Source organism: Balearica regulorum, chromosome 29 (genome assembly GCF_011004875.1).
Source record: "Balearica regulorum gibbericeps isolate bBalReg1 chromosome 29, bBalReg1.pri, whole genome shotgun sequence".
Taxonomy (NCBI): Eukaryota; Metazoa; Chordata; class Aves; order Gruiformes; family Gruidae; genus Balearica; species Balearica regulorum.
Genome location: NC_046212.1, coordinates 529,394 through 555,209, shown reverse-complemented (window position 1 = coordinate 555,209; position 25,816 = coordinate 529,394). Strand labels below are relative to the sequence as shown.

Sequence of the window (25,816 nt, the reverse complement as noted above, 5' to 3'; positions counted from 1 at the left end):
CTTCCCGCTCACTTCGCAGTAAGGAAGCAAGAGAACCTAGAAATTTGTAAGAGTCATCAGTTATCTATTTTTGTGTGTCATAGTCTACTTGATTGAGGTTTTTAATCTGTTTAGACAACACTGTCGAAGCATGACTCCTACTTACAGCTAACAAACCCACTAACTATATATGAACTAAAGCTAGTAGGGCTATTAAAACAAGAAAAATTAAGTTAAAATAAGACATTTTGCTCAAGTTTTCTTTCTTCCTAGATTTTACTGAAGAAATAAACCAACAAAAAAACAGAACCCAGTGAAAGTTGTAATACTTTAACCTTAGCCAAACATAGCTTCAAGCTTACCAAAGTCTCATTTGAGCCTGTAAGTACAACAAAATTATAAACTCAGTTACCTGGGTCTGCTTAGGTGTTGAAAACAATGTGAACAAAAAGAAAGATTAAAAACCCCAACACAGTATTTACAATAAAATTAAGTTATTTTTATTTCAAGGATATTATCACAAAAAGCACTCTCTGTTATACACTGAAATGAACACATACCTGCCGTAGAAATCCCTGACTCCACAGAAAGCTCACACCACTGACAAGCTCCACAGCACACTCCAGGCCAGCCCCTGCATTGATCACAGCTTGACCAATATATCGCAGAAGCACACATTGGGTTGGAAGGGACCTTTAAAGCTCATCTAGTCCAACCCCCAGCAATGAGCAGGGACATCTTCCACTAGATCAAATTGCTCTGAGCCCTGTCCAACCTGACCTTGAATGTTTCCAGGGATGGGGCATCTACAACTTCTCTGGGTAACCTGTCGACCAGACACCCTCTGCAATGATCCAACTCACTTCTTCATAGCTGGGAAACCAGGTTATATGTTTTCCAAGAGCATTTTATACAGAAAACATGACAAGAAGCAGAACAAATAATACATCGTATGGGTCAACAGAAACGTCCCCTTTCCTTGAAAAGCTCCAGGGACAAAACCAGTATGTTCTCTTTTCTTCCCAGGAGTATTCTCGGTACACATAGAAAGCACATATGTAGCAACTTTGATTTCAAGAGCACTTTCTAGGAACAGCAATCTCAGAACCCACTAAGTAGGTTAAAACTGCCACTGCATTTTGCAGGTGGAAAGAAAAGAAATCACACAGACATTACTTGCCTCGAACTCCCCAGGGAGGTCAAGGTCTGGTCCCCATAGGGATTTAGGAATTCCTAGATCTGCCTCTGTAAACAACAAGCACCTCCTTGCCTATGGATTCATGAACATGAGAGGCCATTTATCAGTCACTATTCCTGTTCTGAAGACTCCCTGCCCTTGTCATTTGAGCCATTTGATTTAAAAAGCAAGAGACTTCTGTCCCAGCTGGTATTCCCAAAGCAACACACCAGCTCCATGGTACAGTCCTTTGTCAAGATCTGGGTTATCCTCTCTGCCATATCCCCATTGATAGCAAGAGATCGGAAGTGATCAAAGTCCTTTCTGCCCAGCTTCCGCAGGCGGCGTGCGGCTGCCCTGTAGCACTTCCACGGCTGAGGTTCAATCAGCAGGTACTTGCACAGAGAGGAAACGAAGGACAGAAACTCCATCAGGCCACTATCTCCATGATTCAGGTGGATCCACATGGTCACAGACATGCAAAAAACAATGTCAAAGGTGGAGCGGCCAAAACGGCCCAGGTAGGAACTCAGGAATGGCTCCCTGGCACTGGAGTCCATGATGTCCAGATGGGCAAATGATATGGACGCAGGAAAGGGGCTGAACTGCTGAGCCCTCTCAATCAACACCGGATCAATGTCACAGCACAAAAGGTTCAGATCCTTTCCAGCTGCAGGCTGCTCCAGGCTGCCTTCGCTCTCCTGAAGGCCAAGCAGATGCCTGTACAGAGCCACACTTAGCTCCTGCAGAAACGAAAACAACAGGGTTCACAGGGCCTGCGCTGCTTCGTTAACACGTCATCCAGCACACTCGCAGCAGCAAGGTACAAGCACCAGCTCAGAGCTCTTGATGAAGTTCAGAATGATATGCTAACCGACAATCCTCCTTTCTTAGAAAAAAGCATCATAGCAGCCCTGACTACTGGAAAGTCAACCAGAGATTGGAATTAAACCTATACCACCCCACACTTGGGGTTTTGCTCCAAAAACTATGGGAAAGATGAGTTTTAGTAACAGGAATCTTGCTGGATATCCCTATCCAATGTGAGGGTGAAGGCTGCACTGGCTTCCCTAGGTAAGCCTCAGAGTTCACCAGTGACACTTAGAGCTATTTATAATGCCTAATTTAGAGTAATACATTTCTTCTGCTGCTACTAAAGTAAAAGACATTCCCTGACCACTAGACCATAGCATGAGATAGTTAACATGAGAGCTTTCCTTCGAATTTCTTTTCACAGAGTGCGCCACTAAGTGGAAAGCGTATTAATCTTTCATTAAAGGAGACCCAATGTGGTTCCTGAATGACATTGGCCCACACAGGCGGGCAGTGTCCTCTAGTGGTGAAAGTTGCTACAGCGCAAAAGAACTGGACTGAGAACGTTTTTACTTGACCTGTTTTACAAGTTCACGTGAAATAAGATCTAGAATTGTCCTTTAGATAACGCCTTAGGCAGCTTTTCAAAGCTACTGCCTGGGGAATAGAAGCCATGGCAACAGCAGTTACTCTTGTCCCCAGCCAGAATGCAATTTCATTCTGAATGATTATTTCTAAATTAATCCATTGATAGAGTTTCCATCTGAAAAAAACCCCACCACCTTTAAACATAGTTAAATTACACATTGCACCAGTACGCATCAGAGATGCACATATACTTCTGAATTACAACATAGCAAAGCTGCACACTGAGGACAGGCCATGAAAAAAAAAAGCAGAACTAGGTAAAGAAAGAGAATGAACTTTCAAACGGGGAAATTCTACAGGATTCATCAGCTCTGTCACAAGATCTTCAAGAGCACGTGACCAGGATTTCAAGTTTCAGGCTCTGTCTCATGGATAAATGATACAATACTACACAATACACAACAGATTATGGTTTCTAGCTCCAGGCTTGTCCAACTCCCCTGCTCTTAGGGTAGTCCTACAGTTGCTCTCCGGTGCTCAGGACATGCAGCAACCCAGGGCACTGCAGGCTTAGGCCTCAGCAGGAAAGAGGACAGACTCACCAACACAGCCTCTTAACCCAACTCAGCAACACAACTGGCTCCGCTCCACCCTGTCTTCACCCCAACCTTCACCCTCCTCTCACAGGAGACCTGCAGAGAAGGCTTCCCACACACCGATGATCTCCTGACCCCCACCAGGCTCACGCTGCACCCAAATGCTGATTTCTCACTGTGCCTTTCCCACAGGCTCATCCCTGTCCCAGGCTGCTACCCCTGCCCTGGCTGTTCCAGGCTCTTTCATTCCTCCCCAGGTCAGTGCTCCCCACTACTCCAGGCCACTGCCCTCACCTAACCTTCTCAGTGTGCCCCACTCCTCCCCAATATCCCATGGGAGTGCAGTCTTTCCAGTTTGCCCCACTGACCCAGGCCCTCATCCTCCCCACAATCTTCTTAAGTCTGCCCTACCACCCCAGGCCAGTGCCTCAACCCCTGTCTGTTCCGTATGCTGGATTGTCCCCCAGTACCCCAGACAAATGCCTCCACAGTCTGCCCCACTGTCCCCCAATACCGCAGACCGGTGCCTCCCTCCAGTCTTTCTCACAGCCTCCCAAAACGCAGGACCAGCACCTCCCCATGATCTTTCTCACAGCCCCCCAATACTCCAGACCAACGCCTCCCCCGAAGCCTTTCCAGTCTTCCCCACAGCCCAGACCACCACCCCAGCGTCTCCCTCCAGCCCAGGCACCCCCAAGCCTGCTGCTCCGCGGCCTACCCCTCCCGCTGCCCGCCGAAGCGCCCTCTTACCCCCGAGTTGCACCCCACATCGAGCCCCAGCAGCGGGCGGGCCGCCGAGGAGAACAGGCTCCGCAAAAGCCCGCCAGGCAGGAGGCTGACTCGCCCCTCGGGCGGGTGGAAACGGGAATAATTGGGGAAGTTGCCGTAGGGAGCAGCGCCAGGCTCCAAGGCGGGAGACCCCTCACTCATGGGCGCCGCCATTTTCCCCTCCGCCCCGCGCGCGCCAGGTGGGGGCAGAAGCGTTCCGGGGAAAAAGGTTCCGGGGGTGGGGGGGCGATCGCGCATGCGCATACCGCGCTGGCCTTGGCGGGCTGGCAGGGATGGGGACAACGGGCAACGCCACCCTCCTGCTGCCAACAGGCCAGCACGGCTCCGCTGCCGCAGGTTTTCCAGGTCCCTTTGAGTGAAAAGAAGAATTCTTAGAGATTTTGTGTAAAAACACCCTATCTGGGCCCCATCACACCAGGGCAGGCCGAAGAGGGACGGCTCCAACTACCCCGGTGTCACCTTTGCCCCTTGCCCCAGCGTTGCCATGGCGATGCTGCGGCCTAGCATGGGGACACAGGCCTTTGGGGGCGATCGTGGGGTCCCCCTGCCCAGGGCGCCTCGGCAGAGGGTCCCTGGAGGAGCCACACCCCCAAGAAACAACCTATGTCCAAAGTGTCAAATAAAGCCAGAAATTTTATCTCTGCTTTCACTCAGTGCAGGTGTCAAAACCGACCTGAATCTGGGCAAACCAACCTTGGCCAGCGCTTTCCCTATTTATAAAAGCTTTGACAAATATGTTATTTAAACGTATACATATAAAAATAAATAACAAACATATAAATGTTATTTAAATCACATTTAGACGTGATTGCCCTGGGATTGCCCAGGTGCCCATAAGCAGGCAGCTAGCAGGAAAATTTACAGCAGAAGAAAATGAAAGCCTCCAGTTAAAGGAGGGAAAGAGTTGGCATGGGGAAGGTTTTAGGGTCAAGTTGACACAGGGAACCTGGATTTCATACGATGCTGGTTTTTTTTATTACAGCATGAAGAGCAGAGGGCGCCAGGAGCTCAGGAATGCGGGTGAATGGCTCCCGCCTGAATCGGGGCCCTTCTTGCATTTGGTCCTTGCCATGGAAGAAGAAAGCAGGGATCGGATTGGTGGGGATCAGATTGGCAGGGATACCCTGCACCCTGGCAAGGCCTGTGGGGAGTTGGCATCAAGAGTCCATCCTTCCTCAAAATACCCCAAGCATGGGAAGGGAAGGAAAGCAGAAAGAAGTGCAAAAGTAAAAAAAAAAAAAAATTGCCCTTTTCCAGTTCAGGTTTTTTTGAGGTCCTCTCTGACTCCCCCTGGTTGTATTTAGGGCCACCAAATTTCTGTCCTGTTTGCTGTAGGCATGGGAAACAGCACCATCCCTTCCTCTTTCCAGCATCCTTTGCACCCTGATGAATCTCCCCATCACCTCCCTTACCCCACATCCCTTCATTCTGCCTCTGAGTTGTTTTACTTTAAGCCATATGAATTTTTGCCCTTTCCTCAACAGCCAAGTGCTGAAATTTGATTGAATCATCAGCCTTTTATCCCATTTGTGGTAATTACAGGAACAACTAATGATTCCTCATATAAATGCTCATGGCCACCTCATTGTTTGCATGGAAATGCTCCATTTCAGTTATTTTTCCACAAATGCTGTCCCAGAGCAGAACATTACCCAGCAAAACACAGGGCAAAGTATTTTCTTGCTGCAGAAAATGCAACTGTGGGCAGGAAAGCCCATGCTGGCTGTACCACACTGTTCAGCCACACTTCTTGGGAAACAAAGCTCACACCTGCCTTTTGGGCACACCTCCTTCCAAAGAGCAAAGATCTGTTACAACAAGATGCTGCAGTTGGGAATTTCTCTCTGAGAGCTCTGACAGCCTGGACTAATCAGCCCCTCAGAGCTGATTGAGAGAGATGAGTTTGCACTTCCCCATGTGGGCATTAATTTAGGTCAGCTGAATTGCTCTCCAGAGGCATTTATTTTCCCCCATTGACTCTAGAGAAAGCTTAGTATGTCAGGTTGCTCACCAGAGCTACAGAAAATGCCCTCTGAGGAGGTTCCTTGCTTACAACACTTGCTTACCCCTGCTTACTTGTTTTTTTAGTCCTGTGGCCACTTAAACCAAGTCTAAGAAAAGGATCCTCACCCAAGGAGCCCATTGGCCCTCAGTTCTCAAATACTTTGTGATGCTTATGCTAAAGCCATGTGTAATTTATTGCTTTGTATAGGATGTGTTCCTTAGTTATACCCAGGGAAGGGACAGCCTGGTCTCTATTAAAACTTTGGGCCATGCCATGGTGATCTTCATGTTTTCTGTTTTAAGGGGATGCAGCACCAGCTGTACAGCCAGACCTTCCTTCACCTGTACTTCAGTAAGGAGACCTCACAACAACAACAGTTTTGCAACAATTTATTAGCAATGTTCAGAGAAAATACAAAATCCTATTTACAATGAAATCATAAGAATGGCTGGACAAATGGAGCAGGGGGATACAGAGGCCAGGTCTCAGTGATGCAGACCTCAGATAAAGGAAATCCACACAGAGGAAGAGAAGCAGCCCTGCACTTCCCCTACACAGATGGTCAGGGAACCCAGGAGGAACATGCCTGTAGCTATATCCCACCCTTAATCCTGTGTTACTTGGCCTCACAAGGACTTCCACCTCTCTGAGCACGTACATATTACTCACTGCTTCAGTCCAAGTGCTTTCGGTAAGCCTGGCTTGGACGGACAGCAAGCCATGGGGTCAGCACAGAAGAGGGACCAGGACACATGCAAGAAGGGAGCCCTGTGGAGGGGCATGGGAGGGCAGCAAGCCATCCCTGCTCAGGTGACCTGGAGATGGAGCAGGTGCCATGCAAGCTTTTCCCACACAGGAGCAGAAAGCCAGGATGTAGCAGCAGTTCAGGTAGCGGCAAAGTTACTCCACACCAGAAGGAAAAAGAGCAAGAGATCCAGAGTGGGCTGCAGATCCGTGTTCTCCTCCCCAGGTCATGCAGGGCCAGTTTGGAGGAGTCCCAATGCAGAAAGAGGGGCTGCAGAGCTCTGGTCTAGATTGTCCTCCAGAGGAAGAGGTTTAGGACTATTTCAGAGTCAGTAACTCATCACATAACTCTCCATTCTCCCTCTTCAAAAGCTGGAAAGCAAAAATACCTACAAGGCCTTTTGCTGTGAGCAAAAATATGGCTTCACAGCCCATCTGCTAAGATATTTCAGAAGTGCCTTCATGGATCTGAGCCAGAAAATTCCCTCTTTAAACTTTTAGGGTGCCTCCCATGCTGCCCCCTCCCAATTCCGCTTGCTCAGTAATTCAAAGCCCTTATTTCTTCTCTGCAATGCGCTGCAGAAATCAGTGGGTCATGGACTTAATGCTGTCATCACTTTAGTCTCCTTTATCCTTAAAAAAGATTTTGGCTTTTTTGTTGTTGTTCTGGGGAAGGTGGTGAGGTGGAAGGCATCAGTTTTGCTCCTGCATGATCACGGACAAGGTCAGCACAGCCACAGAGGGGCTGAACCATTTTTACTCTCTGCACAGTAACTTTCCTCTGCCCAGCTCGGGGCACTGAACACGTGTGACAGGAAGATACAACATGTGAAGGGTAAAAGCCAGGGCAGCAGCAGAGGAGGAATGTGCGGTACAGAGCGTTTTGGCATAGCCTCTCTAACACGCAGGGATTGCTAGAGGCAGCTCAGTGACGCACTTGCCCTGGCATTCCCAGAGAGATTGAAGATACGGGTTTCTATCAGCAGGAAGGATCACTTTTTAAATAAGAGCAAAAGGCCTCTTATCTCCACCTGGAGCTTTACAGTTAGAAATTAGCCAGCTAATCCCCAAACAGGGGAATGTGAGCAAGGGGAAGATGGAAAGTTACCTGAGCACTCGGAGGCATCCAGTGCTCTCACTGACATCCCGGTTTGGGGGAGCAAAACTGGAAAATAGCAAGAGGCAACATTGGTGTTTGCTGCAAAGCAGTGCTCATTTTGAGCAGCGGGCATTCACCTGGCCTCAGTCTTTGGGTAGTGACCACTTAGGACCAATAATCTTGAGCAACCAAGAGAATTTTGTGAAGGCATCAGATTCTGATGACGGGTCACAGGATCTCAGCCACCCATTTCCCACATCAGAAGGTGCCTGGCTTTGCCTGGGCTCTGAAACTCAGCCTCTTTCCTCTCTTCTCTGCCAGTAATCCTTACGTGGGGTCACAACCCTCCTAGGTGAAGAGCCACACTTCAGAGAGAAAAGTGACATATGTGTCCCCCTTGGGTGGGGAAGTGAGCCCACAGCTGGCAGTTCTGCTGTCCCACTCTGGGAAGGAAAGAAAGTACACATTCAGCCCCATAGCCAGATGCAAAGGATATAGAAGAATTCTTTCTGCAGGGGCATTGGGGATGTCCTCAAAGAAGCTGCACGTCCTGAACAACAGGTTCCCTTGCACCTGAAGGACTGATTGCTGGGACATCCAGACTACGTGATCCCCTGCTCTGCACTTCTAAAAGCGGGCACTATCAGGAATATATCTCTGCAGAGGCCACAAGGCTCCAAATGAATGCAGGAGAGAAACAAGGGGACACACAGGGATTTCCCTAGCCTTTTCCCTTTGTTCAGCTAGTTTTCCTGCCAGGATCCTAGATAAATTCCTTACTCTCCTCCCCTTAGTGTTATTTTCCCTTCGCAGGGCTGTTCTCAGCACTTCAACATCCCACGATGTGCAAGACAACACAGGCAACTCTGACAGCCTCTGGGGAAAAGAGGATCTTGGTCTCATGCCTCCCAATCTCTGGTCTGGTTTGATCTCAGTAGGAGCCGAGGGAGCAGAAGAGACATAACACTTAAGCCCTGCTTTGCTTTCTGGGTCACAAAGGCCTAACAGCATATATACAAGCTGCATAAGGAACCCAGGGGTTTTGCTCAGCTGATTGAATGGAGCCTGCTAATGGGCCAAAAAGGGTGCGTTCAGTTTTGTTTGTTTTAACCCTCTTTTCCTCTTTTTTTAAATTTTTCCTCTTAAACACTTGCATCTTGCCAACAAAGGGAAGATACTGCTTTGCTGCACTCACTCCTGGCTGGAACCAAAGAACTGGAGGAAGAAGGAGAAGATGTAGATGATGTCCAGATAGATATTGAGGGCTCCAAAGATGTATTCCTCTGGGTTCAGCGAGTACCGACGATTCCCCATCAGCATCTGGGTATCAAATGCCAGGAACTGTGAGGAAAGAGGAGGAAACCCAATGACAGTCACGTGGAGGTTTGGCACAGGGAGGCAAGAAGTGCTCTAATGACAGGAGTTCTGCCAATTGCTTCACTGTACCCAGAACAAAAATGCAGCCACTTTTTCTGAGCTGTAACTGCAATTTAAAAGATCAGAACAATGCACTGAACAAGCTGCAGCTTTCCCCTTCCTTCATTTCACTCTTGATGGTCAAACCCTGAGCCTAACTCTTACTCAAGGCCTACTTCCTTCATGCTTCATCCATCCCAAATGTGTCCCAGGATCAGCTCTGGAGCAGTTCTCCCAGTGCCTCCTCAGCCAGTCCCTACGACTTGTTATTCCCAGTCTTCTCCCAGTTCAGAAACACCTGCCAGGTAACAGGGTGACCTGGACCCAACATGACATTGCACCAGAACAATAAGGAGCAAGAAACCCCCGATCGCGGGCATCACCAAGCCCTGCAGAGGTAGCCAGACCCAGAGGGGAGCTAACACCTTTCTGAGGTGCAAACACAGCTAAGTGCAGGGCAGATTTTACCAGTGAAGCCATCACAGTGGGAATCCACTGCCCAGCCTGCCTGCAGGGCCACAGCACTCACAGGAACAAATATGGGCTACAAGGCAGGCTGGTGGCCTAGCTGCAAGAAGACCTGCGCCTCGTCGCATGACTTCAAGCCCAGTATCTTCTCCCATCTCACCTTTACTCCCTCTGCTAACCTAGCTTGTGACAGACACCTTGGCACAGAGCTCTTCAGGGCTGGCGGAGCATCTTTGCCGTCGCCTGGGGTCAGCTGGCACCTCTGCCCTCCGCAGTCATAAATAACAACTGATCTTCCCAGATGTTGTCAGGCTGAGCTGACAAACCTGGCACAATAGACTCCACCAGCTGAGGTTCTGACTGAAGTTTATGGGGTAATTATAAGATGTTTAGCCTACTTGTATTTTACAGAACAGTCTTTAATCATGAATCACAGGAGAAATATCCGAGCTCACTTGAAATTATTTTTATAGCCAATAAATGAAATTGCTCAACTATTCTTATTCACAACGTGCCCAATGGGCACCGCCTTGCAGCCCAAGGCAGCCCTCCTCCTGACCCCCACCTCAGGGTAACGCCAAGCATCTTCCCAGACAACTCCCACACCTGAACAGCAAGCACGGCACTGCTGGGACTTGCTCTGGGAAGAAACTCGCAGGAGGAATTGCTGGGGAGCAGTTGAAGGAATGAATCCAGGCTTTTCAACTTTTCTTGGAGGAGCTGCCCAGCTTCAGGGCTTTTCCTACCTGTAATGAACATTAATCCCAAACCACGACCCCTCACTGTCTTCCTGTACCTCTGTTTCTGTTAGTCAAACTCATACCCAGTCCTCACCTCACTCCTGCTCAGCCAGCCCTGACTTGACTTTGCTCACTTCTGCGGCCTCATTTCATCCCCAGGCTCCCTCTGAGCCCAGCTCCCACTGCTGTGCCAAAGCTTAATCTCTGCTTTTCCTACTCCAGAGCTGCCTTTCGCCCTGTTCCTACAACGCTTTCTGCTGTTCACACCTAGTATTGGCAAACCCATGCTGTATGCGCAATCACACCATGCTCTGCACCAGTGCTGCACGTACACCAACACCTTCTCGGGATAAGGCTGAGGTCACTACAATAATTACTATTCACAAAGCATTTGAGGATGTGGAGCTCTCTGCAATCCTGCAACTCCCTCTTCTCCCTTCTCCAAGCACCCTTCGAGGCTAAAAGCATTTACTCCTTGCTTATTTGCTTATTTTTCCTGCCAACACACTCCCGGCCCCCCCGACCAGCACCACTTACCATAGTAAAGATAATGGCACCAAGCAGAGCATAGATCGCGTGGAGCCAGGGGACCTAAAAGAAACAAATCCATCAGTGAGTGCTTAATTAGGACTTGACACAGAAGAGGGCTTAGCTCTCATGTGGAGGATACAAGTTAGGGAAAGTGCTCTCTAATAGCCCAGGGTAGACTTGCACCACTTCCAGCTCCAACACATTTTCTATTGTTGACCTTTTCATGGCAAAAAAACAGGTCGTCGTGCCTCAGTTTCCCCTCTCACTGTGGCCATTGTGTTTACTTGGCTGATAAGCTTCTAGATCAGGTATTTGTGTTTCCAAATAGCCTCCTTCAACACAGCTGCTGTCTCTGTGGAAATATCTTAGCACTATCCTGCTGGAAGCATATTTTGCAGCAGCCCTAGGTGTTTATTTACCCAGACAAGGCTGATGCCACTGGTAGAAGCACCAAACGTTTCCAAGAGCCAGACCCAGCTTTAATTAACAACCATAACTTAAATGTGTTCATCTGCTGGAGTCACCGCAGAAAATTCACTGGAATTAAGACCAAACCTGCTGTGTTAGTGCACACAGCACTAACGGAGAAGTTCCCTGTATTCCCGGAGAAGGTGCCCACATGGACGGCTGATTCAACTTGGAGATCGAAGCCTGCCTCCCCAGATAGACAAGCTCATTACAAGGCTGCCTCAAGCTATGCTTATCTTGACAAGCTGCAAGATAAAGAGCAGTTGTCTCAACAGTTTAATGGCAGTGGCTTGGCACTGCAAGCTGCTTTACCCTCACGTTTGCACAGGGGAGAGGTGGATCTCAAGACAAGACAACCAAAATTCAAGCTCCTGGTTTTGGAAACACAAGCCTGTACATTTGTTCATCATCAGACCAACTCCAGGGCTAGCACCAGTGGGAGTGCCTCCTGTAGGTCTGGCCCTTAAAGTATGACTCAGGTCCCCAGAGAAGCCACGTAAGATGTGAAGGGTTTGGAGGTCACTTAAAGGCTGCCAAGATCAAAGCCAGTTGCCTCAGTCTCCAGCGCAAGCAGGAATTCAGGGTGATTAATGGTGGCTGCACAGCCCCACACACCTTCCCTCTTTCATCAGCATCTTCCAGGGTCTGTCAGGCTCTTGCCTGAATGACGACTCACCTAATGAGACACTCTTGGATGGAGACCAGACATTCTGTGCTGCCACGCCAAGCCCTCTATCAGGTGTGGTCACAAGCTGCTCCAAGATTTCAGCTGGGCACAGCTAAAGCCAGCTGTGACCAGGGAGGGTGAAAGAGGGGGCTGGACCCACACAAGAGGCAACTTGCTGGCAGCAGTTGGAGGTGTGACAAGGGGGTCACTCATCATCAGGACTTGTCCCTGGGGTCTGAATCACCCTCCAGAGGTGCTTATTGCTGAGAAATTTGAGCCTCAGGATTTAGATACAGCAGGACGGTGCCTGCTGTTTGTTAGCATGAATACAGCCAGGTCTGGGCAGACAGGCACCCCACTGCACTTGCCCAGAGTCCAAGTCCTGCCATGAATTTGAGGCAGGAGCCCTGTTTTGTATTGAGCAGGCCAGCGCTTTAATGTGCTCACTACCCTGGTTTTACTGGAGGGGAAACTGAGGCACAAACAGGTGATGTGACCCACTGTGGGGTCACTACACAGCTCCAGGAACAGAAGCAAACTTCCTCAAGCCCCAGGCCAGTGCTGTCCTACAATCCAATATCTGATTGTACAACAACCAGGCAACAGCCACCTGGTTTTGCCTTTTCTTTCTGTTGGTGTTTCTGCATGTTTTTGGAGAACAGGGAGCACACCCCTCCCCAAGCCAAGCCCTGGAGTTTGCCGGCTTTAGGCCGATCAGCTACCAGCCTTGCTCCAGGACTGATGGCACGGGGCAAGGAAGGAGAGGCGCAGGTTGTTACTCACGTATTGGTAGGGCAGTATCACAGCCAGGATGATGCCACCAAAGAAGAGTACCATGAGCATCACAAAGAGGACACCCTGGTAGGAGGTGAAGTCAAACTGTGGAGGTAAAGAACATCGCATTACAAGTGCAGACTGCTGGAACAGGGGGCAGCACGGGGAGCCAAACCTCCCCATGTCCACAGAGAGGGACGCTCCAGAAGCACACCCATCTTGCTGTCATATGGCAACTGCTTTCTCTGCATCTCAGGTCCTATAGCCCAAGACCCATCTGTATGGCAAGCCAAACACCGTGTCCCCTTTATTGCCACAGGCAAGAACTCAGTACCCATCACATACCTAAAATCTAAGAGCCCATCATACATATTTGTGCCAGTGTCCTTCTGTACCCCACAGCCTAACCCTCCAAAAAAACCCAGCTTACCCCCATACATTAGCATCTTCCAACCCCATCTATACCCCTGGCACATCCCTCACCCCCAACATCTGTCCTCATCTTCCTGAAGTCTTCACTTGACATGCCAGCATCCCTCAGGTTGCTCCTGTATCCAGAGCCCTACTGACCTGCCCCTCCCACCTCACCCTGCATCCTACCCCAGCAGATGCCTCTCCCAGAGGGACCGATCAGCACAAACTCACCTTGGTCTGGAAGCTGAAGATTGTGACAGACAGACACACCAGGGCGGTGATCCCCAGACACAGAAGGACCGACTTGGTATTGTAGTAACTGCAAAATCAACAGCAAAACCACTTTACAGTGTTTCCCACAGGGAGAGGTGGAAGGAGGGATTAAGACAGGCAGAAGCTTAGCAGAGGTGTACAGGGAAAGCATGAGTCCTAGGGGCACAACGGCACTGAAATTATCAATGCCCCCCCTAATCTAAAAAGGGAAGGGTAGAAAACACTGGGAAAAAAAAAAAAACCTAGATGGGTTTTTCTCCTGCTTTAGATAGGAGAGGGTGAGTAGGAGAACATGTCTAGGTCTCCTGGGAACTCATGAGCAGCTAAGATGGGGACTTACTATACAAATCTATCTGTCCATGGACAGATGGGGAAGGGGGAGGATTCAAACTTGGAGGTAATAAAAGTAGAATGACAAATACAATTGCAGCACAATGAGAAATCAGAAAGCTGCAGCCACTGTTTTACTACTTGTAACAGGGAATTGGGTCTTGGAAAACCCTAGGGAAGGAAGGATGGATTTGAAGAGGTAGAGACACTGCAGGCTTAGGTAATAGTTTTGTGTATGTCTGACTACTGATTTTGATTACAGCACCAGGCTCAGCCCTAAGAAAAGCCAGTCCCCACTCTCCCCTTTGGTTTTATTGGAGAGTGAGCTCACTGGTATTTTCTCCGAGTTGCTGAAGCTGCTACTTTCTTTGTCCCCAGCATGCATCCATCAACACCCACTGGCTCATCTACCTCATCACCAGGGACCCACGTGAACCAGCGCTGATCTTGTGAGCAGGCTGTAACAGTAAAAACACAAGCAAAAAGGAACAAGCTGTAGACTACAACCACCCTGAAACTGCTGGAAAAAACCTCCTTGTCTCACTCCAGCCCCATCTGCTAGAGTGCTGCTTAGTGGAAAAGGTGAGATGACAGTGTATGGTCATCCTGTACAGCCCATCGTGCAGGCACTGCCTTGTCCCTGGCTCTCTAGTGCTCTCCTGTAGGATTTAACATAGTCAGGAATTACGCTGTGCTGCCCCAGCTGTGACAGAGAAGGGGATGTCACCTTGGAGAGCTTCTTTAAAAAGTGTTTCCAAAAGGGAGGGTTTGTGTGGCTGCTGGAACAGCTCCAGAGAGTGCAGGTGGCCCACGTATTTCAGAAGTAGGGAAGGTTTTTTTGCAGGAAGATACAGGACACAGGAGCAGAAAACCTCCAGAGACCACACGCTCAACCTACCTGGAGAGCATCCCAGTGAGATAAGCCATGGAGAGTGTCTAGGAGGGAAGAGAACCACATTACTTCTGCATTCATGTCTCAGGGAGAGACACGCAACAGATAAAACATTTTATTACAGTGATGACGATAAAGGCAGTGAAGCCTCTTAAATGGATGATCAAGAGAAGCAATTTTTGCATAGTTTCTAATCCTCCGGTGATTAATATCCACAGGGCAGGTTAAAGGGAGGGCAGGCCACCACCCTGAGAGCAGTCCCACCTTCTCCATTCCTCTACCCCTCTTGCACAGGACTCCAGCACCCTACCCCAGCTCCCACCACTGACCAGCCACCACAGGCATTGATTTTATTATTTATTTTCTTTAAACAGAGACTCCCTTCTTTCCTGCTTATCACAGTCTAGTTCAATTACAGCTCCTCAGCCCAAGTGCAGGGCAATTAGAGGATGAAATTCCTGCTTTCTGCAGGAATCCAGACCAGACGTCTCTCCTGCTTGGAGCCATTATGAAACCCAGGGCTTGGCGCAGGGGCAGGGCAGACGCTGTCCAGATGTGCTACTTACAAAGATGCTCAGCAGGATCAGATTCCATGGAAAATACCTCCTGCAAGTGAAGAAACAGGGACTGGTCAGCCCTGCGATGCGGAGAGCAGAGGTAGTTAACAGCACTGCACAACAGGTTGCATAAATTATGCCATATAATTAATGGCCTGTGCAGCAAGTGGCAGGGGTGGTGCAAGGGGACAGTCATCCTGTTGGGAATGAGAGTGTATTTGGGGTGCTGCTAGACCAAGAGGGCAAACATCCCCATGATGTTCCAGCAAAGCAGCCAGCAGTGTCCTGCTCCACTGAGAGCACAGACAACCATCCTCTGCAGTATTTAATGACGAGCATTTGGAGCCATACAGCAGTGCAGTTTTGGCTGCAGCATAGCTTCCTTTCCAGTTGCAATTTGACTTCAAGTTTTAACGCTGTGTTGCAGCAACCCACAACTGCATCAGGCCTGAAAATACAGCTGCCACCTCAGTCCCTACCTCACTGTGTCAGCATGACCCCATCCCACCTCTGCAACATTGTTGGTCATGCTTGAAACAAGAGGAAAATAATCATCCTTCATTTCACAGGGCTGTTTCAAATGCAGAAAGAAAATATTTTACCTGGGTCCAGAGCAGCAAGCAAGAATCAAGTAGGTCACAAAGAAAACAGCACTGCAAAGAAAAGAAAGAGGGCAGTTTAGGGAGGAAAACCCAAGCGTTGTGTGTTGATGCAGGAGAGAAGTCCCCAGCTGACAAATTTAAAATGCAAGCATCGTGCCAGAAGTCGCGGCTGGGTAGGAAGCAAGGATGTTACTACCTCTCACTGAAGCTGTTTTCTGCCCACAGCTGCCTACTTTGCTTATGCCAGTCTCTGAGGTGGGACAGCAAACCGCTCCCGAAAAACCTGAACAACAGTTTTAGAGCAGAGAAAGGGTAGCATTCAGGTCCAGGATAGATAGAGCACCCAAATGTGTTTGCTGTTGATGCCCCATCAGTGCATGAATCGCTCATACAGAGGTGGCCAGACTTTGCCCCCCATTTCCAGGCACTTCCTAGCTTGGTGGGATCAAGGCATCCTGCTGGGATTTCAGCAGCACTTCAACCAAGATCCACAGGGGTGGTCAGAGTGACTTGCCTAAGGCCAGAGGCAAGGTCTGTGTCGTCGGTGGGAACTGGTCCCATGTTACTGCACCAGCACTCAAGGAAGAGTTCAACAGGAGCAGGATCCTCGAAGTCAGTGAAGCTCACAGACCCAAGCCTAATATGCTGTTGCACAAGCCATCCCCAGGTCATAGGAAAGTTATTTATCTCACATGACTTGACCCTTCAGCAAAGCAAAAAAAAAAAATCCAACAGCTGAGGGATGGTCTCCTTCTGCTCTGGACATCACGCAGCCCGGGTGTTTTTCCACAGCTGCTGATGGGTCATGGCACAGCGGGAACCTGCTTACCTGCTTTCCCCCAGCGCCTCGGGGGGAAAGCAGCTTCCAAGCATGCCGATGGCTACACGATAGCCACTCACCTTCGGTCTAATAAATGAACATGACGGCAAAACCCACGGGTCATGATAAATGCACCAGAGATAAACCTGAGTATCGCTCTCCCACGGGGAAACCAGGAAAGCTGGAGTGGACACGGCTGAATAGGTGGAAAGAAAGCACGTAGGGAGCAAAGAGAGCCAAAGAGAGAGTGTCCATCTCCTTTGCATCCCTTGTTGCACATCTGCTCTTGCTTTATTCCCTCTGAGCCATCACCCTGACAGTAGGAAAACACCCTAAGGCACCCACTTCTGTTTTACAGAGAGAGAGAGTTGGGGTCTCTGTGTATGAAAGATCCAGACCCAGATCAGGACAAGCAATTGGAGACACTGGCTCACTGGGAGGTGAAGGGCCAGACAAAATTTAAGTGCCTCAAGTACAGAGCCTACCCCAGTTGGCTCAAGACAGGTTTGCTCCTACTGAAAGATATAAGTGCTGTCCAGTAAGCTACAGGAGATGAACCCACAGGTCTAAGCATAGACCTGAGCAGAGCTTGGTCTTGTCCCCCTACATGACAACACCGCTTCTCCAGCCTAGCAACTGGCCAAGGAGCACATTGTTTTCTTTTAAGGTCAAAGAGGCGTGCTGATGCCAGTTTCCTTCTATTATTGCTATTTTGGGTCTTTTTTTTTTTTCCAAGTTATATAAGCTGGTGTCTCATCTCCGGGCCTGGACACATTTCATGATTTGGGTGTGAACTCATTAAAGTCAAGTTCACAGAGCCTTGTTCACAGACAATTGCATCGCACACTCTGCCTGCTTAATTAGCAGCACTAACACAAGCGGCATCCAGGAAACCAGCACAACTGCAAACATACTAATGCATTGAAGCACAAGCCTACGCTACCTCTGAGCTGACCTTTTGGACCAGGCTTGACTAATGAATGGAATTCCAAATTCTGGGTACCAAGAGCAGCTCTGTGATGAAGACACAGGCATGACAGCCCCACAAACATCCTAATCCCTCCCCAAATGCATCCCCCCCCCCCATTAACATTGCCTGCACCCTGCTTCATCTGTTACATATCAAGGCACGCAATGTAAATTCAGGCAATCTCCTTGCTTCCAATGGGACAATCCCAAAATTAAGCCTCTAAGGTACCCTAGGCACCCTTTCACGTCTCATGTTTGGGTTCTGTGCTGTTTTCCTGGAAGCTTCCCAGTTTTACCTGGTTTGCTCTGCAAGCAATACTCATGTGTTTGCTTTGACCCTGGTTTGTAGAGCAGCAAGCTTCTTTTGGAAGTATTTGGAGGTATCTAGCATATCTCATGTCTCAGATTCATTTAGGTGAGATTTTTTTATCTTCTCACCTCAGAGTTATCCATGAATTTCCCCAGCTCCCCTTGCACACTATTAGTGCAATTCTTCACACACAAGATACAAAAGTATTTGTAAAGTGTCTCCACATCACCACAGCCACATCCAGAGCTGCTTGGAGCATACATGGCCATAGGAGAAGACGGAGATACTCACTAGGAAGCCCAATACCAGGCAGCGTGCGTCTGGATGTACCCCTTGACCGGCTCACTGCAAGACAGATAAAAGGGATGCTGAGCAGAAAGCATCAAAAAGCCAGTTACTTCACAGGTTGCTGCTAAATTAAACCTGGGAACACATACGGAGTGATGCAGCATGGGGTATGTGGAAAAAAAAAAAATCAACATAGTTGAATCTACTCAGCAGACTGACCAACTGGAAAGAAATTCAACCTGTCAAGTCGGAAAGACGGCCCTGCTGTTATCAGTTACACAGTGGGGCTTGCTCGGGGAGCAACCTTCTCTGAGAAGTGATTAAGGAGCTGAAATCTTCAGGCTGACAATGATTCATTATTTATTCTGGAGGCAACGTGAGCTGCACATGCCCAAAATGCTCAATCATCCGAGCCAGAGACAGCCGCTGCTTGAGCGTGGGGTATCTGCTTCTGCAACGGGAGGTAACCCAGTCCCCGAAGCCAAGGTAGGCTGGGATCCGATGGCCTGGATAACTCCCAAAGGAAAAATACAGCAGTTGATACTCAAGGGCAAACAGCCCAGGCCTCTTGGCTGGGAATAGCACCCAGAACGGACAAGGCACCATCCAGAGGACATGTGGGAAAGGTAGCAGAAGTACTAAAGGATCTCTCAGAGTTCCCTCAGTTTTGTTTTTCTATTGGACCACATGGGGAAAAAAAAATAAATAAATTCAGGTATCTACATAACAGACAACACCCCAAAATAACAGATAGTTCAAGGGCAGGTCATACACAGGACAAAGCAAGCAATACTGCTACACAAGAGACCTACCAGAAGGTGAAGAAAGCCACAATAACAACAGTGACCAAGAGCTGGACCATCAGGATGGCATAAACCTGCAACGAGAGGCAGCCTGTGGGCGACCTGCAGACTCTCTGCTTCCCACCCAGCCTGGGGAAGCCAGCAAAGCCATTGCAGCCAGGTCCCCCCAGGGTCTCAGAGCTGGTCTCCTACTTTTGCAGGGGAAGGCTGAGCCTGGAGAGACTTGGCCCTTACCTTCCTGATGAAGACTCTGCGCACATTCCTGTCATCCCAGCTGAAGGACGTCAGCATCTCTGTGTCCCCTGGGTACCCGCCACTGCCATAGCTCGGGCTCGTGCCTGAAGCAGAAGCCAGACAGATCAGCTCCCATCACCCAGTTCCCTCAATCTGACCCCGGCGATCAACTACAGCTCAAGAGCCCCGAATTTCAAGGTTTTCTTATTGTACTGCAAAACAGGCATGCTAGGAGGCACGCTGCTCCCTTTCTGCTCCTGCATATTATTAGGACCATCTCCAAGAACGAGTGGGGAAACCACTTCTGCAAACTCCAGCATGACAAGGACACCAGGATTAATTCCTGTCTATGGTAACACTGTATTTTTAATGGCAATTAGAGGGCTCGTATCACATCCTTGCTCACCTTTCACTGAATATTAAAGCATCCCCCAGAGGGGCTGTGACTCAGCACCTCAGTCATCCCCATCAGGAACTCTGGTGCAGGAGGATTCCCTCGCTGCTCTGTAATTGCCTGAGCTTAGGCTGTGTCTGCATCGTGTCTTATGTCAACAGTGTGCCCTTTCCTCTGAGGGAACCTTGTTACAGCCAGCTTTTCCATAAGGTCTGTCCCTGAATCCGATTTCCATGCAGGGAGTTGGAGAGCAGTTTAGCAGCAAACCTAAGCAAAGGGAAACATCCCTGATGCTACTGCTGAGAGTACCTTCCCAAAAAATCACTGCACCACACAACCTAGCTCTGCTTTGCTGAGGGCTCTGCAATACAAGCTCTTGCTGCCGGAGGTTCCATGCAGATGGGCAAAGAGGAAGCCTGGACCAGAAAGCATCAGTTTTCTGTGCAGCATAGAGGGAGATGGAGGGAAACATTGGAAAACCTCTGCCTGCTGGGGAGGCGACTGCATCGACAGCCAGGGATGAAGGTAGCGGGGAGGATATTGGAGGGGAGGGAGGGTGCAAGGAGAAACCCAAAGCAGCAGCTTCTCCCTGCTAAGATCAGCTGCACAAATTAGATGTAAGAATCAACCTTCTCCATCTCCTGAACCTTGTGCTCAAGAAAAAAATAAAACAAGTACTGAAACCTCAGTTGTCTTAACGCATTGTTCCCCTGTGCTATTTGCTTCTCTTGCAAACATCCCCTTTTGTGTTACTAACAGTCTCCCCACTTGGGTTTCCTATAGAATCAAGGCTTATGCGATTATACCAGCTATATATTCATGTGTTCCCATCTGTTTGACAGATGCCTCCCCTCCTTCTCAAAGCTTTTCAGCTCAGTGGTACTCAGATCCTTCAGGCAGATGGAGGAAAGACCCTCTCAAGCTCAGAGAACAGGCTGCGGGCACCAGGAAAGCCAAACTCAAGGCCCTGGTCTTAGATTTCTCCCATTTTACTGGTCAAAGGTTGCTTACTCTTATTCCAGAAGCCTCATCCTAAAGATGCCCCTGGCAGGAAATAAATCCCTCGTGCTCTTCTCGTGCCTAATAAACCTCTCGTGCCTTTTTCTACACCCCAGTGGAGATGAAACTCCTGCAGCATGTCCTCCCTGTGTTTCTGCGAGATCTGTCATCGCCCACGCTGGCTGAGAGCACCTGAGGCCCATATCCCCGGGACACTTCAATGCCTCCTGCGTCAAAGCAATCAAGGCATCTAAACACTAAATTAGGCACCTAAATGCCTCAGAGGAATGGAGGGGGTTTCCTCCTCCCTGCCTACTGTCCCCAGCACCCGTCACCTCCCACCCATGGCCACATCTCAGGCAGCAAGAGAGCATGTCCCAAGCTCATTATTAAAGCAACCCAAAACACATGTCACTTCTCTCCAGCTACTTCCAGTCTCATATAAGCTGTTAGACACAGCCCCACAGCATGTGTCCCCCCCACCCCAACCCTGGTGCAGGAGCCACAGGACAGGGAAACCCCAGCAGGGATCAGGGCACAGGACAGAGCTGCAGAGAGGAAAGCCTGCCAGACTTGTCAGGGAGGGGACGAGAGATGACACATCACCTAAACAAGTCCTCCGGGATACCCAAAATACCAGCATCCTAACCCATTTGGGCTTTACCCATCCTAATTCATCATGACAGTAGAAAGACCCAGATGGTTGTTATAGCAAGCTGGGAGGTTATTTATCCCCTCTGTTTCTGACCTCTAAAGGCAAACAAGAATGGAAAAAGTCTGTGAAACCATTGGAGCATGCAGGCACACACATCTCAGAGGGGTTTAGCTTGCTCTTTCCCCTTCCCTAAACATCTCCATCCCTGCAGGATGGAACAGTCAGCAAAGCAGAACAGAGGAAAAGGATTGAGCAGAGAGAGGACTCGGGAGTCATTAAATCCAGTCCCTCTGCAGTTCAAGCCGTGCTCATGGAGCCATTGGCCACCCCAGCAGCGTTGCTTGCCAGCCACTGCATCCTGTGTCCATCCCAGCTTGCCGCTACACAGCCATTCCCCTGTTTCGGGCACAGTCGAGCCTTTGTCCTCTTGTCACGACCAAGCAGGAGCTGCACGCAGCACCCAGGGAAGAAAAGCTGTTTGTTTACCAAGGAGTTGGCCACACAGATCAACGCTGGAACTGAATTGTTCAGCCTTCAAGTCCAGCAGCGTTTTAACCTCCACTGGCTCTGAACACCAGCTCGCAGCAGCCAGACATCACTGATGCCGTGACGCTGATTTTGCCAGTTCAGCAGCTTCTTTGAAAGCCGGGGTTGAGCAGGAGGTAGAGGGGGGGCTGCTGCCTGCAGAGCGGGGAGCATTGCACCAGGACTCTCCCCAGCCCTGGGAGGTGGCACTGCCCAGTGCAGCAAGCTGGGAGAGGGGATTTTTCCTATTCCAGTTCTGGGAAGCAAAGCAGGGACAGAGAACTGGGGTTTAGTCCCACCTCTGGAAGACAGTGTGGTCTAGTGGTTGGGTGAAATGGCTTTTACATATAGATATGGACTTACATGGCTTATAGCTCTAGGGTGAGCTCTACCAGGACCATCCCTGGTTCCCCTCTTCTCTACAAGTCTGGGGGGAATTTCTGCACCCCTCTCCTCCCTCTGCAAGGGGCTCACCCTGGGTACAGCCACAGAAGGACTTACTGGGGTCGACGTATGCCCAACTGGGGTGGAGTGGGACCGATGGGGGAGGAGGGTAAGCACCAGACTTCATCCCTTCTCCTGCTGTCGCCTCCTCATAGGTTGGAGGAGCTGGTGGAGCCGTGGCATTGTCCTTCTTCTCCCCTTGCCCCTCGGAGTTGGGGGGTTTGTTGTTCACAGAGAGCTGCACAGAAAGGGGAGTGGAGGGAAGAGAGAGATTAGACTGTAAAAACAGCACAGAAACTGCCCTGCAATGGGGACCCAACAGGGCACGGACAGAGGTCTGGGCATCCCTCCGTTGGAGGCAGGAATCACGAACTGGAAGGACACCCAGGAACTCCTGTGGGGTGGCAATGGGCCCATCCCTGCACCCCCAGGAAGGAGCATCCTCTGATGTGATTGAGGCAAGAGGTGGGGAAACACCTGACATGTTAAAGGGGATGAAAAGTTATAGGCAACCAGGTCTGAGGGGAGACGCAGCCTTGCCCAGGGTGACCTGTGGCTCATAAGTAACACTGCAAAGCATCCAAAGAATTCTCTGCTTTTCAGCCTACTTCTTTTTAAATTTCCCCTTAAGAAAGGAGCTTACAGTTACTGGGCAGAAAATCCTGACCTCCTCCATTTCCACTTACACCCACATTTTGGGGAGTTTCTCTTGGCCCCCAGGAAGCGCTCTGGTATGGCCCACCAACATTTTCTTCTAGCTTGTTGCTGTCTGCCCATCAGAAGCTCAGCCTTGCTGCTTTCCATAGTTTGAAGATGCAGCTATGGGACTTGGGATCCCGTATCTGAATACTATGAAATCCCAGCAAAGAGCCAGCCTCAGGCTACCTGAGAACTTGCATCTCCTCAGGAGCATTACCCATTTAACCTTCCAGATCTTTGTTATCCTGGGGTAAGTTATGAGCCTGGTATCCTGCCCTTGCTGCCAAAGGGGTTGCCAGCTCAGCATCAGGGATCACAGGAATGGAGGGTTGGAACCACAAAAAGTCCGAAATGAAGCAGACGGACTAACTAGCACTGCAACAGACAGCACAGTCCCTGTAAGAAGGTCTTTAATTAAAGGTGTAACAGGCCCTTGAAAATAAAGCCAGGGTACCAGGCTGGGATGGGCACCATGAGCTGCATCGGGATAAGTGTGCCACCTCATAGGGACTGTCCTCACCCTGTCCTTCATGACACAGCCCTTGGGTATAGGGCGGCCAATATCATACAAGACCCTCAGAGATACCTAAGGAGATACAAAAGGGACAGTGCTGCCTGCATCCAGCAGCCTCCAGCATCGTTGTCATGGCAATGGTGCACTGTGCGGCAGAGGATGCCTAACCCCCCCCCCCCCCTTCCCCTGGTCTCAGAGCATTGGAGAACCCCAAAAATCCAGAGTTCCCTGGACCAGGAATGAGGTGCTCAGGGCAGGTGCCAACTGCTGGGGGCATGGATGGGAAAGCACAAGCACTCCATTGCGCTCCCCCGACATCCAGGACAGGTGGAGGAAACGGCCACAGGTCCAACAGCAGGGCTGAGCTGCACATCCAGCACCAAGAAAAACAGCCCCCAACCTCACGACGACACAGCCCTCCATCCCCTTCCTCTGCCGAAAACACCCCCATTGCAGGGGCCAACGCACCGGGCTGTGCACAGGTACCCAGCTCCCCCCTCCGCAGCAATTGTTTTATTCCTTAAATCCCCTCCCTTCAACCCACTTTCGCCATCAAAACATGCAACAATTATACAAGCAGGACGACTCATCATCCCAGCACTGGCCTCCCACCTACCTTCCCCTGGGTCATTGCTCCTCGCTAACGATGCTGCCGGACCCTGCGAGCAGCAGCAGGAGGGAGAGGGCCGAAGCTGAGCACGATCCTCCTCACTGGGTCCCTTCCGCCCCCTTTTCCGGGATGTCTCGGGTCTGGCTGCAACCGCTGCAGCCTCCGCAGCCTGCGCTGATGCCTTCACCTTCTAGCAACATCCACGGAGCAACGGGCGCTGGAGAGAGGACCGTACCATTCCCAGCCTGCAGCACAGGGGGAAGCCGGGAAAGAAACAGCTAAAACAGAGGCGAGCGGCCACCGGCAGCGATGGGGAGGATGCGCGGACACGGCACTGGGGAGGCAGCAGCAGGGTCCCACACCACAGAGTGGGAAGCAGCTGCCCCAGAGATGCTGAACGCGGGGCTGGGCTTGCAAAGGGGAGGGAGACACGAAAGATGCTTCGCTGTAGCATCTCTCAGCTGCTGCGTATCAGAGCTGCCCACGGACCAGGGAGCAGCAGCTCCTGCAGGCCCTGCTGCAGCCCGGCACAGCAACAAGGGCCATCGTGGGGGGCTGGAGGCTCCGCTGGGGGAGAGGGGGAGGCCTGAGCCAAGCTCTAACATGAGAGCAGGAGGGAGGAATCACACACAGCCCTGGCTCCATTCCTGACCATTTCCAGGCTTTGCATGGAGGAAGGGGACAGGGAGGACAAGGCTCATTTGCCCCACACGTGTTGTCCTCTCTGGACTGATTCAGCCCCACAAGGTGGGTTTGGAGGTGTCCCAGGGCAGCCAGCAGACCACGAGCATCACACAGCCCCTATCACTGAAGTGATATTATTAATTCAGCCCCACAAAGGAGAGGGCTGAAGGGGGAATCCAGCTCCCAGCCCAGATTGGGGAAGGGGCACAAAATGAATGAGGTTTTGCTCCCCCCCCCCCCCCCCATGTCAGGACCTGGGGGAATTACAGTCTGGAGGGTACAGTGAGATGGAGACATCTCCTCCTACCACCCAGCCACAGCAGGAGAGAAAAAAAAAACGGTCCCTTTACACAGTGAAATGCTTCATATGGGCAGAAAATTTGTCCAGGAGAGAGGAAGAGAAACAGTACAAACACAGCACACCCTCTACCTAAACACATGGAGAGACAGGCTTGTGATGAATGAGAGGTGTCAGCAGAGCTGTCTTACACTGTGTTCCCACAAAACGAAAGCACAATTTCAGATGGTTCTGGACTACACGCAGGCTAGGAGCTGTGCCCCCGCATCCCAGCTCTCCACATCATCCCTCTGGTCCTTCCCCAGCCCCTTCAAGTCACGTATTGCTTGTCATGCCATAAGCATGCATCACATTGCTAATTCGTTTGCTAAGTCTATAATACAGGTACAAAAAATAAATTAGCTTATCTGCTTAGTCTGCCATGAAAAAAAGGCCCTGCCACATTTTAGGCTCCCTAAATACAGTCCTAGAGAAGGTGAAGAATAGGATGTCTGCAGGAAGAGGAGGATGGAAAGACCATCCCCATTCCCAGCTTCTGCACAGCAGCAGGCAATGAAAGGGTTAAAAGGAAAACAGGAGCTGGAAATAAAAGAATGCAGCCAAGCAATGTACAGCTGGCATCCATACAGACCTAGCCCGAGCTATTCA

The 25,816-nt window shown here is 50.1% G+C and overlaps 2 protein-coding genes across 2 annotated transcripts; both read right to left on the bottom strand.

Annotated features, from left to right (window-relative positions):
- Window positions 1–456: 456 nt before the first annotated feature.
- On the bottom strand, window positions 457–4,151 carry BCDIN3D (BCDIN3 domain containing RNA methyltransferase). Its single transcript, XM_075737688.1, has 2 exons — window positions 3,904–4,151; window positions 457–1,899 (listed from the first exon to the last, which is right to left on the bottom strand). Exons 1-2 carry the CDS (start codon window positions 4,093–4,095, stop codon window positions 1,288–1,290), a joined length of 804 nt encoding a protein of 267 aa, XP_075593803.1. The 5' UTR covers window positions 4,096–4,151; the 3' UTR covers window positions 457–1,287.
- A 2,169-nt stretch (window positions 4,152–6,320) lies between these two features.
- On the bottom strand, window positions 6,321–24,544 carry FAIM2 (Fas apoptotic inhibitory molecule 2). The gene is made up of 12 exons (XM_010311426.2): window positions 24,193–24,544; window positions 22,421–22,601; window positions 19,347–19,450; window positions 19,122–19,186; window positions 18,313–18,366; window positions 15,923–15,973; window positions 15,330–15,369; window positions 14,770–14,807; window positions 13,500–13,587; window positions 12,864–12,959; window positions 10,952–11,005; window positions 6,321–9,131 (listed from the first exon to the last, which is right to left on the bottom strand). The coding sequence occupies exons 1-12, from the start codon at window positions 24,205–24,207 to the stop codon at window positions 8,982–8,984; spliced, it is 936 nt and encodes a 311-aa protein (XP_010309728.1). The 5' UTR covers window positions 24,208–24,544; the 3' UTR covers window positions 6,321–8,981.
- Window positions 24,545–25,816: the final 1,272 nt, after the last annotated feature.